At 32.6% G+C, this 17,814-nt stretch overlaps 1 protein-coding gene across 1 annotated transcript; it reads right to left on the bottom strand.

Moving 5' to 3' along the window:
- Nucleotides 1-6,200: 6,200 nt before the first annotated feature.
- On the bottom strand, nt 6,201-7,073 carry LOC127103200 (uncharacterized). Its single transcript, XM_051040472.1, has one exon. It carries the CDS (start codon nt 7,071-7,073, stop codon nt 6,201-6,203), a length of 873 nt encoding a protein of 290 aa, XP_050896429.1.
- Between the last annotated feature and the right edge of the window lie 10,741 nt (nt 7,074-17,814).

Here is a 17,814-nt window from a genome sequence, read left to right as displayed (position 1 = left end):
GAATGATGTGGGAGCGAGCTTTGGCATAAAGAAGCTGATAAGCAAGATTAACATCACTGTTTGCCCCACTGATATAGGTGAAACCCTTATCGACATTCAGAACCTCATTGACCAAGTCTGTGATGAATACCGTAGGGAGGTGGATGCCAAAGCAAAGCTTCTATCAACTGAAAAAGCTCAAGCCACTGAGTTTGATAATGCCCTTCGAACTTCACAAGCTTCTGAAGAGTTAGCCGCTTCCAGAAAGTCAGCCCAAGCAGAATTCGACACTTATGCTACTTCAATACGACTCTAGGAATCTCACATTGCAGAATTGCAGAAGAAGATTTCTGATGCTAAGGCGAAGAAGGCTGCTATCCAAGGCTTGGATAATAGTGAAGCTGATGATTTGGTGAAGCAAAGCGTAGATCATGTCGAAAAGGCTACTGCTATGAATGAAGATATTGCACGCCTCATAGGGGTTCAAGCTGCTGTTCAGTACAAGATTGGTTTGGCGAAGAAAAAGTATGATCGGATGAGGGCCACTAATCCTTTTTGATTTCCACCTGTATTTGTTCTATTCGACTCTTGTTCATTTGTAATTTGATTAAGACGAAAGCCATTTTGGCAAAGTTTGGAGTTTAAATATCTTCACCATTTTGGCCATGATAGTTCTTTTCTTATTATGTTGTTATGATTTTAACTTCATGCACAAATGGTTTATACTTTTTTAAGTATTTCCCATTTACTTTTAGGATTCTTCAATCCTCTGTTAATTCTTCTATTTCGTATGCATTATTTGAAAAGGCTTTTAAAATTCAAAAAGGTCCTTCCCAATGTGGAGACCATTTTTCTAATGCTTTATTCTTTCGATCCATAGGTAATATAACTTTCCAAACTAAATCATTCGTAATGAAGGTTTTACCTTTGACCCTCTTATTGTATGCCCTTGCTACCCTCTCCTTCTGTCTTCTTAATACTTCTAACGCATGCAACCTTTCTTCGTCCAAATCCACCAGCTCATTTATCATCATTTCCCAGTATAAGTCAGATGGAATTTCTCCTTGTCTTTGGATTCTCACTGATTGCAAGTAGATTTCGACAGGTAATACTGCATCATGTCCAAATGTAAGCTGGAAAGGTGTAGTGTTAGTAGCTTCTTTAGGGGAGGTTCGACAAGCCCAAAGCGCTTGTTCTAAAGTTTTGTGCCAATTTTTTGGCTTCTTCCCTACATGTTTTTTGATTAAACCAATTATTACTTTATTGGCTGCTTCGACTTGCCCATTGGCTTGAGCATAATAGGGTGTAGATGTTAATAATTTGAAACCCATCTCCTTTGCAAACTCTTGCATCTTTCGACTAGTAAAAACTGATCCTTGATCTGTTGTTATACTTTCTGGGACTCCAAATCTATATAATATTTGCCTTTGAATGAATTCGATAACAGTTTCTTGATCCACATTTACTAAAGGTACTGCTTCGACCCATTTAGTGAAATAGTCAATTCCTACAAGTATGTACCTTTGACCTTTGGATGAATTGGGTTGAATTTCCCCAATTAGATCTAATGCCCACCCTCTAAAAGGCCAAGGCTTAATAATTGTATGAAGCTCACTTGCAGGAGCATGTTGAATTCCTGTATGTATTTGACATTCTTGGCAACCCTTAGCAAACTCTATACAATCTTTTAACATGGTGGGCCGATACATTCCATATCTGTAAAGCAACCATTTCATCTTATGGCCTGCCTGGTGTGCTCCACAGGCTCCACTATGTACACTAGATAATGCCAAGTAAGCTTCGTTTTCTCCTAAACATTTCAACAGGATCCTTTCAGGGGTTTTCTTGAATAATTCATTCCCCATCAAAACATAAGATAAAGCCCTGTACTTGGTTTTTCTTTCTGTATCTGCCGAAGGGTCCTTAAGATAATTAATAATTGGATTCCTCCAATCTGTATCTATTAAGGTATCAATGGCCAGTACTTCAAACTCCTCTTTGTTAGCATATCCTAACCGAGTGCTTTCCAAATCTGTCGGAGACAATCTGGCATCCATTGCCTTTCCTCTTACTTCGACAAGTTCTTCTAGCTTCCCTTTTGAAACTCTATACCCTGACGCTATTTGTGCTAAGTCATTAGCTTCTTGGTTTTTTATTCTAGGGACCTGTTTTATGTCGATATATTCGAATTTTTTGAGTAACCTATTTGCAATGATGAAGTACATAATCAAATTTTCTTTTATACATTTGTACTCCTTCGTCAGTTGCTTGATTACTAATTTTGAGTCTCCTTTAATTTCGACCCTAGTTGCCCTCAATTCCAACAAAGCCTCAAGTCCCGCAATAAGGGCTTCATATTCTGCTTCGTTGTTAGAACAAAGGGGACCTTCAATTCTATATTTGAGTTTTGTTGGAATTCCGTCAGGAGAAATTAACATGATCCCAACCCCACTTCCATCCTTATGAGTGGAACCGTCGAAGAATAATCTCCAAGGTTTCAACTCAACTTGAAGTTGAGGATTTTCGACCACTGCATGGTCTACAATAAAATCTGATACTATTTGTTCCTTCATTGCCCTTAAGGGCATAAAGGTTAAAGAGTATTCAGTGAGTGCTAAAGCCCATTTGCCAATTCGACTGTGCATTATTGGCTTAGATAACATATACTTGATGACATCAAAATGTGAAGACACGTATAAATCAATAGGTTTTATATAATACTTGAGTTTAGTACAAGAGAAATGCAAACAAAGACACAACTTTTCTATTGAAGTGTATCTAGTTTCTGCATCATTTAAAACCCTACTAAGATAATAAATGGCTCTTTCGACGCCATCTTCATTCTCTTGTGCCAACATGCTACCTATGGTAGCGTCGGAAGCTGATATATACAGTCTCATAGGCTTCTTTCCACATGGTGGTGCCAAGATAGGAGGATTCGTCGATAATATTTGATCTTGTCGAATGCCTTTTGATGTTCGTCATTCCATTCGAACTTCCTTTGTTTCAGGCGTAGGAGGGGAGAGAAGGCTTGAATTCAGCCACTTAAGTTTGAGATGAATCTTCTTAGGAAGTTTACCTTTCCTAATAATGATTGCAATTCTTTCTTGGTTGATGGTGCTTTGGTCTTCATAATAGCCTTCGTCTTATTCTGATTGATTTCTATCCCCTTTTTATGGACCACAAAGCTCAAAAAATCTCCAGCCTACACAAAGAATGCACACTTAATAGGATTCATTTTTAAGCCATGTTTTCTCATTCTTTCGAATGATTGGCTTAGATGGGTTAAATGATCTTCGTCTGACGTAGATTTTATCACAATATCATCTATGTACACTTGCATAAATGTCTTTATATAATCATGGAATATAGAATTCATTGCTCGCTAGTATGTTGCCCCGGCGTTTTTTAGACCAAAGGGCATAACTATCCACTCACAAGTGCCTATTGCCCCTGGACATCGAAAGGCTGTTTTAGAAACATCCTCTTCTGCAATGAAAATCTGGTTATAGCCAGAATATCCATCAAGCATGATGAGATATTCATAGCCTGCAGCTGAGTCAACCAGCATCTCTACCACAGGCATTGGATACTCGTCTTTAGAAGTTGTTGCATTTAGATCACAAAAATCTATACACACTCGCAAAGAGCCATTTTTCTTGATAACAGGAACTATATTTGCAATCCAATCGACATACCTTGTGGTCCTAATCTAATTGCATCGAAGAAGTCTTTCGACCTCTTTTTTTATCTTTGAAAGGATCTCTGGGGCGAATCTCCTTGGAGTCTGCTTGATGGGCTTCTTGCCATCCTTGATAGGCAACTTTAATTCGACCAAGTCCCTCTTCAAACCAGGCATCTCGTCATAGTCCCAAGCGAAGCAATCTTTGTTTTCTCTTAGCAATTCGATTACTCTTACTTTCAACTTGGGGTCCAGTTTAGTGCTGATGTAGGTGATTCTTTTTGTACTCCCATTTCCGAGATCAATTTCTTCAAGAGGATCTTGCGCCAACATCTTCGCACTTGACGTTACTGGATCTTTTTCGAATCCCAGAGGCTCTTCGTCATAGATGGCATCTAACCTTTGTTCTGTTAGTTTCACATGCACCTGTTCGTCAGGGGGTTTTGGTTTAGAGTACTCCCCAGGTCCTGTATTATAGATTTCACCATATGCGGCTTTGTCAGCCATGTTTGTTATCTCGGCTTCGAGAGCCGCTTGTCTTTTGTTCTCAGCCATGTAGGCCAAAATCTTTTCGAAAAAAGAAGACTTAGTCATAATACAGGTCTTCATCCCAGCCTGTTGGCCGTATTTCAGATGATTCCCCTTCTTCTAGGTCTCCCATAATTTCCCTATCCCACTGAAAGCCATTGGGATGAAGAGTCAAGAAGTACAAAGCATTTTTATTTGGGGCGTAGCCCTCTTCAGCTGGGTGGCATGGTCCTATATGAGCCAAGTTCCTGTCGAAGTTCTTCTTGTCTACATGGTTTACTTCTGCCATGAAGTAACTTTGGTCAGCTTCAACATTTTCTACCACGCCATCTTCTCTCCAGATGGATATCCTCTGATGCATGGTCGAAGGAACTGCCCATATTCCATGTATCCGTTCTCTTCCTAGTAGTAAGTTGTAATTTGCCTTCGCGGGTATTACCATGAACATTGTTGGTCTTGTGATTGATCCAACAGTCAGATCCACTTGTATGACACCCAGAGTCTGTCCTATCTTACCCTTATAATTTGACAATACCATATTGTGAGGTTTGACATCAGTGTCGAACATACCTATCTTCTTTAACATGAATTGGGGCATCAAATTGACTGTTGCTCCTCCGTCCACCAGAACTTTATTCACCCTCACATGTCCAACTTTGGCCCTAATGTATAGGGGCTTGAGGTGACTCTGCATCCCTTGGTGAGGCCTTTCAAAAAGAGTGTTATGTTCTTCGACAACGCCGTTGTTGAGAACATAGTAACACACTAGTCTATGCTTCGCCATCTCCATAGCATCCGCTTCCTCATTATCTTCAACCTCCGTCTCCTGGTTATATTCGTATGGCAGGACTGAGACTACATTGCAATTCATACTAACAGAAGACACTCCGTCGGACTCGAAGTCGTCAGTGAGCATTTCCTCCTCTCTTACTTGTTCCTTCTGAACGTTCTGACTTTTGTTTTCATCTGGAAACAACTTCCTTCCTACAGGTGGTTTGGTCGAATTCATGACATTTGGAGGAACCTTGACGCTGCTGGATTCTCCAGTCTCTTTTGGATTCATCTCTCTTTCAGCCTTCCTCAACCTCTGATGTCTTCTCCACTGGGATCTTAACATATGATTCTTTCCTTTGTAGTTCTCTAGCCTGATAGCCTCTCTCTTAGATGCCTGGAACTGTTTTCTATAAGTCAAAGAGGTTCTTCCCCCATCCTTAAAACTTCTCCACTTTCCTTTCTTCGACCCCACCTGAGTCCATTTATCCTCAGGGACTTCTGCTGGCAGTTTAAACATAACTCTTTTCGCCCTTGGGTGAGGGTTGTCTGGCCTCCTAGTTGCTCCCCTCTTGTCGAAGATATACATATTTGGGTTACCTCCATGTCCGTCCCAACCTTGGTTAGATGGGATTCTTTCGAACGCTTCAACTAATTCTCCGTTGTACACTGCCCCACACCTGAGACACATCAAGCATTCTGTTTCGTACTTGTAGTAACGCACAATAAAACCAAGAAGGCTTTCTCCTGGCGTGGGATACACCTTATGTAATTGGCTTTCCTTCCCCCAGTTTCTCTCAGTCTTTGTTCGTTGCCATCTTTCATAATCCTTAACCACCCTTCGACATATCCTGATGTTGCACCTTGGGCACAACAACATGTCAGAATTTCTTTTGTGACATCTCCAAAGGTATTCACGTAGGCTTTCGCTGGCTTTGGGATAGCCAAACTGCATCCCCTCTTGCTCCATCTTCAGACATTTCTCCACTTCCTCCATTTCGGGGGGGGGGGGGGGGTGTTTCAGATCCACCATGTTGACACCTAGACTGGCGCCACCAGTGATTGAAATTTCCTCGAATTTCTTCCTTAGGCCCTCAGTAGCCTCAGTTGCTTTCCCCTTGAGACCTTCAGTTCCTGTTGCTTTTACAACCTCCACTTCCCCTACGTCAATCATGTTGATTTCGACAGGTTCAACATAATTTGTATCAGCAATGTTGAGGGGGTCAACTTCAACCTTCATCTAGTTTTTTCCTTTGTCAGCGAACTTGAGACGACCATCCCTAATTGCATTCTGAATAAGATCCCTGAAAAGAAAGCATTGTGAGGTTTTATGGCCTAAAAAATTATGATATTTACAGAAGCCTCTTTTCTTTCGTTGTTCTAACGGAGGAATTTTAGTATTATAAGGCACTATCATTTGGCCATCTTTTACTAATAAATCGAAGATCTCGTCACATTTGGTAACATCAAATGTGTAAGTCTTTTTTGGAAATTTATCATTCTTTTCGGTTTCGATAGGGTTCCTGCCATTCGAAGGTGTAAGTAATTTGCAGGCATAAGGTGGTGCTTCTTTTAATTCAGCCAAATCTACTTCGAATTCCTCAAGACCATAAGGGTCATCAGAGATTTCAGACTCTCCGTCTTCGAATTCGACATAAGCAACCCTCTCTTTCTTATAATTCTTATTTGCTCTGGCCTTTTCAGATTTTAAGCATTCGACCTGTCGAACCCTGTCTGCTAATTGGGCCATATCTCTTAGATGTTGGGTATCTAACTTTTTCCTGATGGAATAGTCTAAACCTCCAGCGGCCATTTCGACCAACTCGTGTTCAAGCACTATTGTAAAACATCTAGATTTCAACAAACGGAACCTATTCAGATAATCATCTATAGGTTCGGTGAATTTTCTTTTGATATTGGCTAATTCCTTAAGACTTATCTTAGTTTGGCCCATGTAGAATTGTTCATGAAACAATCTTTCCAAATTAGGCCAAACATCTATGGAATTTGGTGGCAAAGTTGTAAACCACGTGAAGGCGTTCTTTGTTAAAGAACTGGGGAAATATTTCATTCTTAGGTTCTCACTGTTCGCCAAATCCCATGCCTCAGTCATGTATTTGGCTATGTGTTCTACAGTGGATTCACTAGTGTCCCCTGAGAATTTGGTGAACTTAGGGATTTTACAACCCCTTGGTAATTCTGTTTGTAGGACATATTCAGACCATTCTGGGCCATGATTCTCTCTATCATACTAGTTAAGTCATTTTCCACCATGTTTTCCCGCCTGACCCTATGAATTACTTTGTCTGCATCCTGGTCTCTATTAACCATTATCACTCTTCTAGGTTGTTCTTCAGGGACTTCCCGTCGAATTGGCTGTTGTTCCAATCTCGCCCCCATGACCCTTTCGTCAAGCGCTTGCCTTGGTGGCCGAACCTGATCTATAGTTGGTTCTTCTCCTTGGATTATAACCTGGTTTGGCCTGCGTCGAACAGAAGACTGTGGGGCGCCTAGGAAATCTGCTATGCGTCCCATCTGCGCTGACAGTTGTTGGTATGTTTGGGCATTGTCAATGTTAGTTCTATTCACATTCTGTATCAGGGGAGAAAAAATGGTATTCATCTCTCTGGCCAGAACTCCTACCATATCATGGTTATTGGCATCCATTTGTTGTCTAAAGGATGCCTGGTTATTCGTTCTAAGGGTAGGTAATAGGGTAGGGACTCCTTGTGATTGGGTATTTCGACCTACATGGTTCATGCCAGAGCCAGAATTTTGAATTGGCGAAATAACCGTATTATGTGGTTGAGTATATATGGAAGAATTGTGTTGAAGTCCCGCCATGGCAGTAGATGGCGTTCCATATGGGTATTCTCTCAAAGGCCTAAAGTTCTCGAATCCTGGTGGCCTAGGGGTTGAAATTGCAGAAGTGTCTGCTACGCCTGACATAATAGGCATTGTTGTCGAATTATGCAAGGCCATGGATCCAGATGTTGGTATGGTCTGTGCATTAGGGATCTCAGTGGATACATCAATCAAATTTGCTCCGATTGTGCCTGTTCCCCGGGGAGGGAATTGTTCCCCTTGACTGGTTGTATTAACCATCTTTTTTGCGTTTTTTCTGTTGGTTATAGGTTGCGAATTGTTGGCTATCCTACCACTTCTAAGGATCATACAACACTAATTTTTAAACCAAAAGAATAACAACAATTTTGTATTGTAAAAGTAAAGCAAACTATTGTAATTAACAATTCTTTTGACACTATCCCACCGGGTGTGCCAATTTGTTTACCAGTGATTTCTGATAAACAACCGCTAGTCTTCCAATATTATAGATTTTTGGTAACTTACAGGATCGACTAGATTGATCCTAGGACATGTGTCTCAAGAACTATTATTACGGTGATTTGACTCATGGTTAAGTTTTTTTCTGGTTTATGAACAGCGAAAAGTGTTTTGACAATAATTCTAAACGAAATTTATGACTTTATGAATAAAGAGTAAATGAGGATAACTTTATAGGAAAGGGTTCTTAAAGATAACGAAAGTACTTGGAAAAGGTGAAGATAAGTGACTTGAAGTAAATGTTTTAAATTTTGAGAAAGTACTGGAAATGGAAACTTGGCGAAATGTAAATGCAAAGGTAAAAATGATGATAAAATACTGAAAATAAGGGCAATTTGACAGAAGAAAAGACAGTGAATAATTTTAATTTAAATAACTTGCATGAAATAGATAACATGAACGAAACTATGGTGTTCTTCATACATACATTTTCAGCATAAAACTCTTTTCTCTCGCTCTGGTACTTTGAGTAATTTTGTGAATTTTTGTATATCTATTTGAACACTTCTGAAATCTAAAACTAAGACCCCTATTTATAACAATTCGACCCTAACGGCCTCTACACAGATGACTGCCATGTTCGACATTTTCAAGCGTTGCATGTCTCAGATGTTTCCACGTGTTGGCTTGATGAAACTGCTTCGTTTAAATTTCAAATCTTTCCCGCTTGAAGCTTCGACTCTGTCAAAACACCTACGTCGAAGAGAGCTTTGTGGAGATCGAAAAATCTTCTAAGTCTCAGGCTTCGATAATAAAGATTTGTTCACCCAAGAAAAGAATTCAACAAATAGCTTCAACACAACCATTTTTATTTATTCTCCAAAACGTAACACTTCCAAAGAACTTCAACTATTTGTCGAAATCTCCAGGTAACAGAAGTATGATGTTTTGAACAAGATAGGTGCAACAAATTGGGCACCCACTAATCACAACTCAAACATCACTCATACCCTGATGAAGTTGATTTATAAAATTGGAACCAAGTCTAAACTGGACTTTCGAGAATATGTTTTTAATCAGACCATGAAACATGATGACTCATATGATGTCGAGCTTCCAATATCTTTCCCTTGATTAATTACTGGAATCGTCTTGAAGCAACATCCCAATATAGTGCATGCTGAATAAATGAAGAATAAGAAACCTTTGCCACTGGTTCTTGATAAAAAGTTGTTTATGGGGACACATGTCCCAAACATTGTGGTTAAGCATCATGGTCAAACTGCTGGTGGAAGCTTTTCATTTGTATCCAAAGCCACTAGAAAAGATGTGTTATATGAGCTGATGGAAGTTTTAAAGGCTTTACAATAGACTATTACCTCAAGTACCATAAAAAAGGAGTGTGGATGGCTTGATCAAAATGCTAACCAATGAGAATGATGTTGAGGATGAAGACAAAGTTAACAGTGAAGAAGAATAGGAAGAACAATCAGCTAGTGATGAAGAAGTTGACAACTCAAAATCCTCAAGTGCAGAAGAAGAATTAAGCTCTGAAGACTGATGTCATCAAGCTGAAGTTGTTTTGATGTTTTAACCTTTTTCTGTTTTAGGCTTATATTTGTGGTTATATTGACTATTTTTTTCTGGGTCACACCTTTACCAAATTATGAAAAAATGGGGAATAATGGTGTATAGTGAAGTGGTGTGACTAGTGACTTTGTGGTGTATAAGTTATGATAATCTGATATATGTTATCGACTATGTGCTTAGTACTAACTAGTTGAGATCTGAATGTTGTGTGCTCACATGCTAAAACATTTGGCATGACATCTGACCCTTGTATGAGCTAATCTATTTGTCTTAGTAGTATTTGTTGATTCTAACTTGACTACTAACTGTGTGTGCATGCATGGCTAACTGATCATGAACGGTTGCATGTCTTAACTGTTTATGGGAGCATCATTGTATGGTTGACTGACTCTTGTGTAACATCCAACAGCTTGACATCTGATTATGCTATTGATTTCCACTACTCTGATTTATGCAGCTGCTACTCTAATTTTTGGTGTTGTTGATGTTTTGTTTTGAGTACGAGGTGCTTATAATACTTAGTTGTGTTATGTCTTGAAGAGTTATTTTTCCAAAATTTGACAAAAGGGGGAGATTGTTTTCCTTTTGGATTGATTGCATTATGCAAAACAACATGATTGGTTCAAGATGATTTTTTTTTTGAAGTAATGACACATGTGGGAACAAATGTCCCAACATATGGCCCTTATCTACAAGACAAGGCTGTTGTTGTTTTGGCGCATATTTTTGCAGCATCGTGCAACAAGATTTGTTGTTATCTTTTAGTAACATGTGATGTGATTTGTTTAACAGTTGTTTGAAGATCAAATAAATTTAAATGGAGATTTAAATTTACATTTGAATTAAAAATAAATCATATCTTTTGTTGGAGACTTTTGTGGAGCAAATCAAATACAACTGCATCAACTATAATTCTGGACAAAATCAAATCAAATATCCAAAGGAGAAAAAGTCTAAAATTACTTTGCTATTTAAGAGGGCTCCCACCTCATCATTGTGTGTGCATGTTAGGATTGAATATCTTTGTGTTAAGGGTTATTTAAGTCTTTTGTTTGTGTTTTTTGTACACCACGCTATTGCTTCATTCATATCATAAGTCATATTAGTTGGTTTGTTTAGTTGAGTTGTAATTCAACATTGATCATCTTGATTATTATTGTTAATCACTAGAGTTAGTGATTGAGAGAAAATGAGAAGATGTTCTCATATTTAGGGGGAATCTTAAATAGAAATACACTGATGGTAGAATCATGTACATGGGCATCGAATAAGGGGCTTGTTCATCTAAAACACTTTATATTAATTTTATTAAAGAATGATTTTCCTTTCTTAGATAGAGTGTCCCGTAGAGGTAGGTTTTGCTTGCACTAAACTGAGTTAACAATCATTTTGTATTCTCTATTATTTTTGCTTTGATTCATTACTATTGTCATAATGTTTTATATCAAGTTTAATAAGTTAGACTACTTGTCCCAAATATTTAATTCAACATCTATCTTTAAAAGGATAAAATTTCACGAAACCTATGAATATAAAGTTGCAGTGGAAAAAAAACACAAAAATCACAACAACTAATCCTAAGATTTAATGTAAAAAATAAAGATAATATTAGTGTGAAGAAAAAACCAATACAGTAAAGAAGATGACACAAACAAATTTATATTAAAAAAACTTCAAACGTAAATAAAAAAAGGAAGAGAAATTAAAATAAAACTTAAACTTTTAATGAGAATTAAAAATTTTAATATAATAAAATATGAATAATTTTATTAATATAATAAAATATATTTTAATGTGACTCCTTTTATCTCCTCCTACAAATTCTTTAATTTGAAAGAAAAGAAGAAAAAAGCTTTAGAAAGTAAGATATCTACCATATATAATATTAAAAGAAATACCCATCATTCTTACATTTATGTCCTTTAGAAAATTGCATCTCTCGGTTTCTTTTATGCTTTTATTCATCAATTCGCCTACACCCTTTCATTCTAGCATTCCTATTTATTTTAATCTACAATTTTATGTTCCCAATACCATTTATTATAATTTCTATAGTTCACTGTATTTTTAGTCTTCCAATCCACTTGAAGTAGGGGTGTTCAAAACCAAACCAACTCAATAGAAAACCGTAAACCAAACCAAACCAATCCGAAACCGCAAAAAATCACATTTGGTTCGGATGCGTTTGAATCATTTTTTAACAAAACCACACGGTTTGGTTTGGTTTGCGGTTTGTATTTTACAAACCGAACTAAACCAAACCAAACCGCATTATGTTACCATCTAAACTTTATTTATCCCACATCCAATCCAAAACTCAAACCTAGTATGTCTTAACCTTACAATTACAAACTATTTTCTCTTACTCATACTTAGGGTTTCAATTTCAACCTTCTTAAATCTCTCCTAGTAGTACCACACATTCTTTTCGTCTTTTTTGCCATGTACATTTCACATTTTCTATTCGAATATGTCCTCTCTTATATTCTTTCTTTTTCATATTTCATATTATTGTTTTATCTTCTAATTACATTTTTATCATACATTTCTTCTAAATCTCGCATCTCTTATGTTTTTTTCATCTTCTCTAATCTCTCTTCTCATATGTTTTTTATGTTTTATTATAATATTTTTGATATTATTTTATGCTACTATTTTATATATATTTTTTATTCCATTCTTTCTAATCTAATTTTTTGTATATTGAATGAGAAGTTTTTCTCTAAATATGATGAGTTTTGATGTTATTTACTAATGTATGAATGACTAAACACAAAGTTACATTGTTCTCTATAGGTGTATGTATGGCTAAATAAAAATATTGTAAAAAACTGAACCAACCGAACCAATCCAAACCGCATTGATTTGGTTTGGTTTTATTTCTAAAAGCCAACCGAACCAAACCGAACCACATGTTTTTTTCTCTTGCGGTTCAGATGATTTTTATCGTCAAAACCGTCCAAACCGCACCGCGAACACCCCTAACTTGAAGGAAACCTGGCGGCTTGCAATTCCGATTGTTAATGTTTGGAATGTTGATATAAACAAGGGCATCAAACACCTTGAAATGGTTAAATGGATTCAAGGTATTATTTGTTTTGCACACATTATGTTCACAAAACATACACTAATGTTGTGTTAGCATTCTATAAATTTTATTATAATTTTTTTAGGGTGCTATGATTCAGGTTTTGGTACACCACTGTCCATTGCCGCATATGTATTAAGTTTTCAAAACTCATGATAATATTAATTTTTTCTTTCAAATATGGTTATAATGTTAAAAAAAAATTATTTATTTAGGGTGATAGAATTTTATCATCTTTTATAATCTTGAACCATATATCAACTTATGTTAACAGTTGACTTCTATTAGATATATTAAAATGTTTGATATTGAGTTACTTAATGTAATATAGATTTTGTGGATTGGTTAAATAAATGTTGAGTTACTTAGATATGGTAAAATGTTTGATGTTCAATTACTCCATCCGTTCCTAAGTATCATTTTTTATTTTTTTTCAAATACTAATAAAACTAATTATTATTGTTACTTTTTAATCCATGATTCTTCTTTTACCAATACTTTTCAAACCATAATTCTTCTTTTACATATACTTTTCAAATCATAATTCTTCTTTTACTTATAATACCCTTAATTATTTTCTACATTTATTTTCCTTTTTTTATATATAATAATTACCTAAAAGTGCAATTAATAATATCTACTTTCTAAGTGATAATTAAAAAGGAATAATTTTTTTTTAAAAAATGACACTTGAAAAAGAAACGAGGAAATTCTATGGTGTATGAGAGTTTTGTTATAAGTTTTACTAATAAATGAAAGTAGTTAAAGTGGATCGGACATATGAGAAATATATGCAGGACAAGAAGGAAGAAAGGAATTATACAATTTATAGGATAACATGCTCAATTAATGCATCTCACAAGACAAATTTGTTTGACAATTTGATAATTTGTGAAGTTGTGTTATTGTTTCATACGAGACTTATGAGACACACATGAAGGTCTTGCTATTTCAGTGATAAACTTTTAGGTAAATATTTTTCATATAATTTTTTATGAAACTTGAAAAAACATCACAAATTATTTTGTGATGCTGCCACTAACTAGTTTCTCTAAGTTGCGTGCTAGTTGGGGATGAAAAAATCCATACAATTCAATATTAAACCTGATTTGAGTTAGGTTATGAATTTTTTTAGTATTAATTAGATTTTTTTAGTGTGGTCTTATAAGTTTTGTCATCTTAAGAACCTGAACGTTGAACCACATTACTCAACTAAAAATTATTGATTTTGATTTTGTATGTTGAAAGATCTCTGTTTATGTTTAACTTTATTTTATTTTATTTTTGGATAAAGTCTTTAAATAAACTAGGATAAATTATCATTCTCATTCTTAATAAAGGTTATCATACTTTATTTTATTTACTTCCTAGAGAATTGGTTTTTGGTGTAGACATCCAGATGAAGTTTTGGGATATGGAACGTTCTCATACTTAATTTCCCTATACATAATGATATTTTTGAAAACAAAACACATTAATTATGAGTTATCCCAAACAAATTTGATTTTTTTAATCATATTATAAGATTATATTTATAAAATGTAATAAATTTCCGTATATTATATTAAGTTCTAAAATATTATACAATTCAATTCATTAATTTTACTTTCTATAATTAATATATTTTTATCATTATACCAATATATTAAATTTTATATTCACTGTTTAAATGCAATTGATTGCATTTATGACAACGATAATTCTTTTAATAAATTGATATTTTAATTTTTGTATCAATTAGTATTTATTAAGATGAAGTTGTAATGCATCAAATAAATATATAAATACATCTATAATTAGAATTCTGTATCCACTTGACAAAAGTAAAAAGAAATACATTTTTTTAAATATTAAAAATATAAGTAAAAAATATTTATATTTTTTAAAAATGTGAATACAAAGTTACAAGTACATGTTTTATTAAAAATAAAGTTTCTCAATATTTTTAAAAAACAATTTACAGATAAGAATTTTTTTTATTGATCAATTATTAAAAAATTTATCTTTATTAACTATATTTATATAGTAGAGTTTATTTCAATTTTTAAAAGGCATTTATTTGTAATTATTGTTTCTATATTGCATATATAAATAATTAAATAAATAATAAATATATTTTTAATTATCTTATGAGTATTAAATATGTAATAATTTATAATTAAAAAATATTATTTTTTAAATGAAAATCAAGTTATATTTGTAAATAAAAATAAGAAATAAATCAATCTAAATGCATATTTATGAACAAAAACAAACGATTGTGATACTAATTAATGTATAAATAAAAAAGATGAAAATATTTCAGATAGTACTTTTTAAAAATAATAGATATCAAATTAAGAAATTAAAATTTAGTATAAAATAAATATTCTATGCAATAGAAAAATAATAGTAATATAAAAATAAAATTATTATACAATTGTTAGATAGGATTTATAAAAATTATTTTTTATAAACAAAAAAAAAATATTATTAATACAAATATTTTTATAAATGAGAAAAGTCTATTGTTGATACAAATATTTTATAAATAGGAAAAGTCTATTATCGTCTATTCAAATATTTTCATGCCCTCGACCGTAATTTCTCTTTTACATTCATCATCATTAATACTATCAAAAAAAATATATTTTTTTAATTTTAAAAATAAATCAATTATTATTACCTCTGCATTTATTCACAATAGAAAACCTCACATTAATACTCACATATATTTTAAAAACAAATTTTTATTAATTTGTCAAAAAATTTAAATTATTTTATGAGTTTTTATATTTTAAATTTTGAATGTGTTATTTGTAAAAATTTGTTTTGGTTAACTATATTTGTAACAATCAAATTAATTAGAATAATTAAATTTTATTTTTTCCTAATAAAACAAGATCATTGAACCTCTTACCATTCAATTACTAATAAACAAATATCAATAATTCATTAAGCATTAATACTCACGTATATATTTAAAATAAATTTATTAATTTGTAAACAAAATTAAATTATTTTAACAAGTTTCTATATTTTAAATTTTGAATGTGTTAATTATAAAAATTTGTTTTGGTTAAAACTTTTTGTAACAGTCAAATATATTAGAATAGTTCAATTTGTGTTATTATATAAATGAGTTTTGGATTTATAAATGAGTTTTATTTTTATATGATTGGGGCAATAAATAAGCTGTAGACCATAAACCACTTTAATAAAGTATATTAAATTCAGAGATTAATTACTATATATACTTTCAGTGTAAAAGTTTTACACTGTCGATTCATCAACATTATCCGTTTGTATTATTTTATAGATTTTTAAAATAAAAATCAATTTTTTTTAATATCTGACGTCTATGATTAACTGACGGTATAAAATTTTTTTACAGTGTATTTCAATTAAACTCTTAAATTTAATATCTAACACTAATTTAATATGATTAATTAATTCAAACAATAATAATCAAATTAACCATAAAATCATTTTAATACTATAACATTGAAGGGTAAGTATGAGAATGAATTGAATATTAGTGGATATCTTAATTGGATTTCAAGGACTATATTATTTTCTATTTATTTACATGCACTTTTTACACTATATTACATTGATATTTTTAATGATATACATTAATTTGATACTAGACGTCCACCCATGCGATTCATTTTAATTTATTTTTATTTCAAATAAATATTTATTTTATTTTTAATCTAAATGATCTTAAAATAAATTAAAAATTTAAAATTTTAGTATTTAAACAATTACTACAATTTGATAAAAATTACCTCTAATATTATTTTAATTGGTTGGCCTATCTAATTTTTTTTTAATTTATACCATTCATTTGCATTTCATGAATAATTTATTTAATACAATATTAAGTTGTTTTTATTTTTATATTTTATTATTGATTAGCATTGCCTAAATTTATTTAATATATTTATGAGAAAGAAGAATTAATCAGGATGAGAGAATCTAATATTTGATGTTTATATTTTAATTTAATTAGTAATATGAAAATTATATTAAAAGTGGTACATATTAATATATAAATGATATTTTAAAAAAAATAAATCTATTAAATTTATTAAATTTTTTATTTAAAATATATAAAAAAGATTACGAGTGATTATAATAAAAGAGGGGGTATAAATGACAATAAGGGGGCAAAATACTATGATCACTTTTAGATGAAATTTAATTCAATTAACATAATTTTTATTAGCTTCTAAATTAAACTAATATTTATATGAGATTAATTAATATACACAATACCGTGAATTTATCACCATCATCCGTTTGTATTACTTTATAGATTTTTAAAATAAAAGTCAAATTCCTTTTAATATCCGATGTTTATGATTAACTGACAGTATAAATTTCTTTTATACTGCTAATGTATTTCAATTAAACTCTATTTATATTACAATCATAATTTAAAACATTTTATTTTATTTAATTTATATATCTTTTATATATATTTGTTAACATAATTATATTATATTTATTTATTATTTATATTGACTTTGTGTCATCCATACGAGTTCCCAGGAGTCGCTTACTCGCTATAATCCCTTGTCCCCTTCTCACTCCCTTCCTATATAAAAAATTAAATCAGATTTTAAACATTCCTTCTCTCCCTTCCTAAAAACCTCAACAAAAAAACCCTAAAAGAAAAAGCACCCCTCTAAGAACAAAAATTAAATAAGTATGACCATCTTTATTAAATTGTAAATAACCCTATTGACTTTGCTTTATATAAACCCAATAAGATCTTTTACAAATGTTTTACTTCTTTTCTGATAAAAACTGTTGAAAATACTAAATAATATACTTTTAAGAATTATAATTGTAAATATAATAACAATCATAATTATTCTAAAAACAAAATCTACATTTTTTACTG

This window comes from Lathyrus oleraceus, chromosome 7, assembly GCF_024323335.1.
Source record: "Lathyrus oleraceus cultivar Zhongwan6 chromosome 7, CAAS_Psat_ZW6_1.0, whole genome shotgun sequence".
Lineage (NCBI taxonomy): Eukaryota > Viridiplantae > Streptophyta > Magnoliopsida > Fabales > Fabaceae > Lathyrus > Lathyrus oleraceus.
This window is presented reverse-complemented; position numbering and strand designations above follow the sequence as displayed.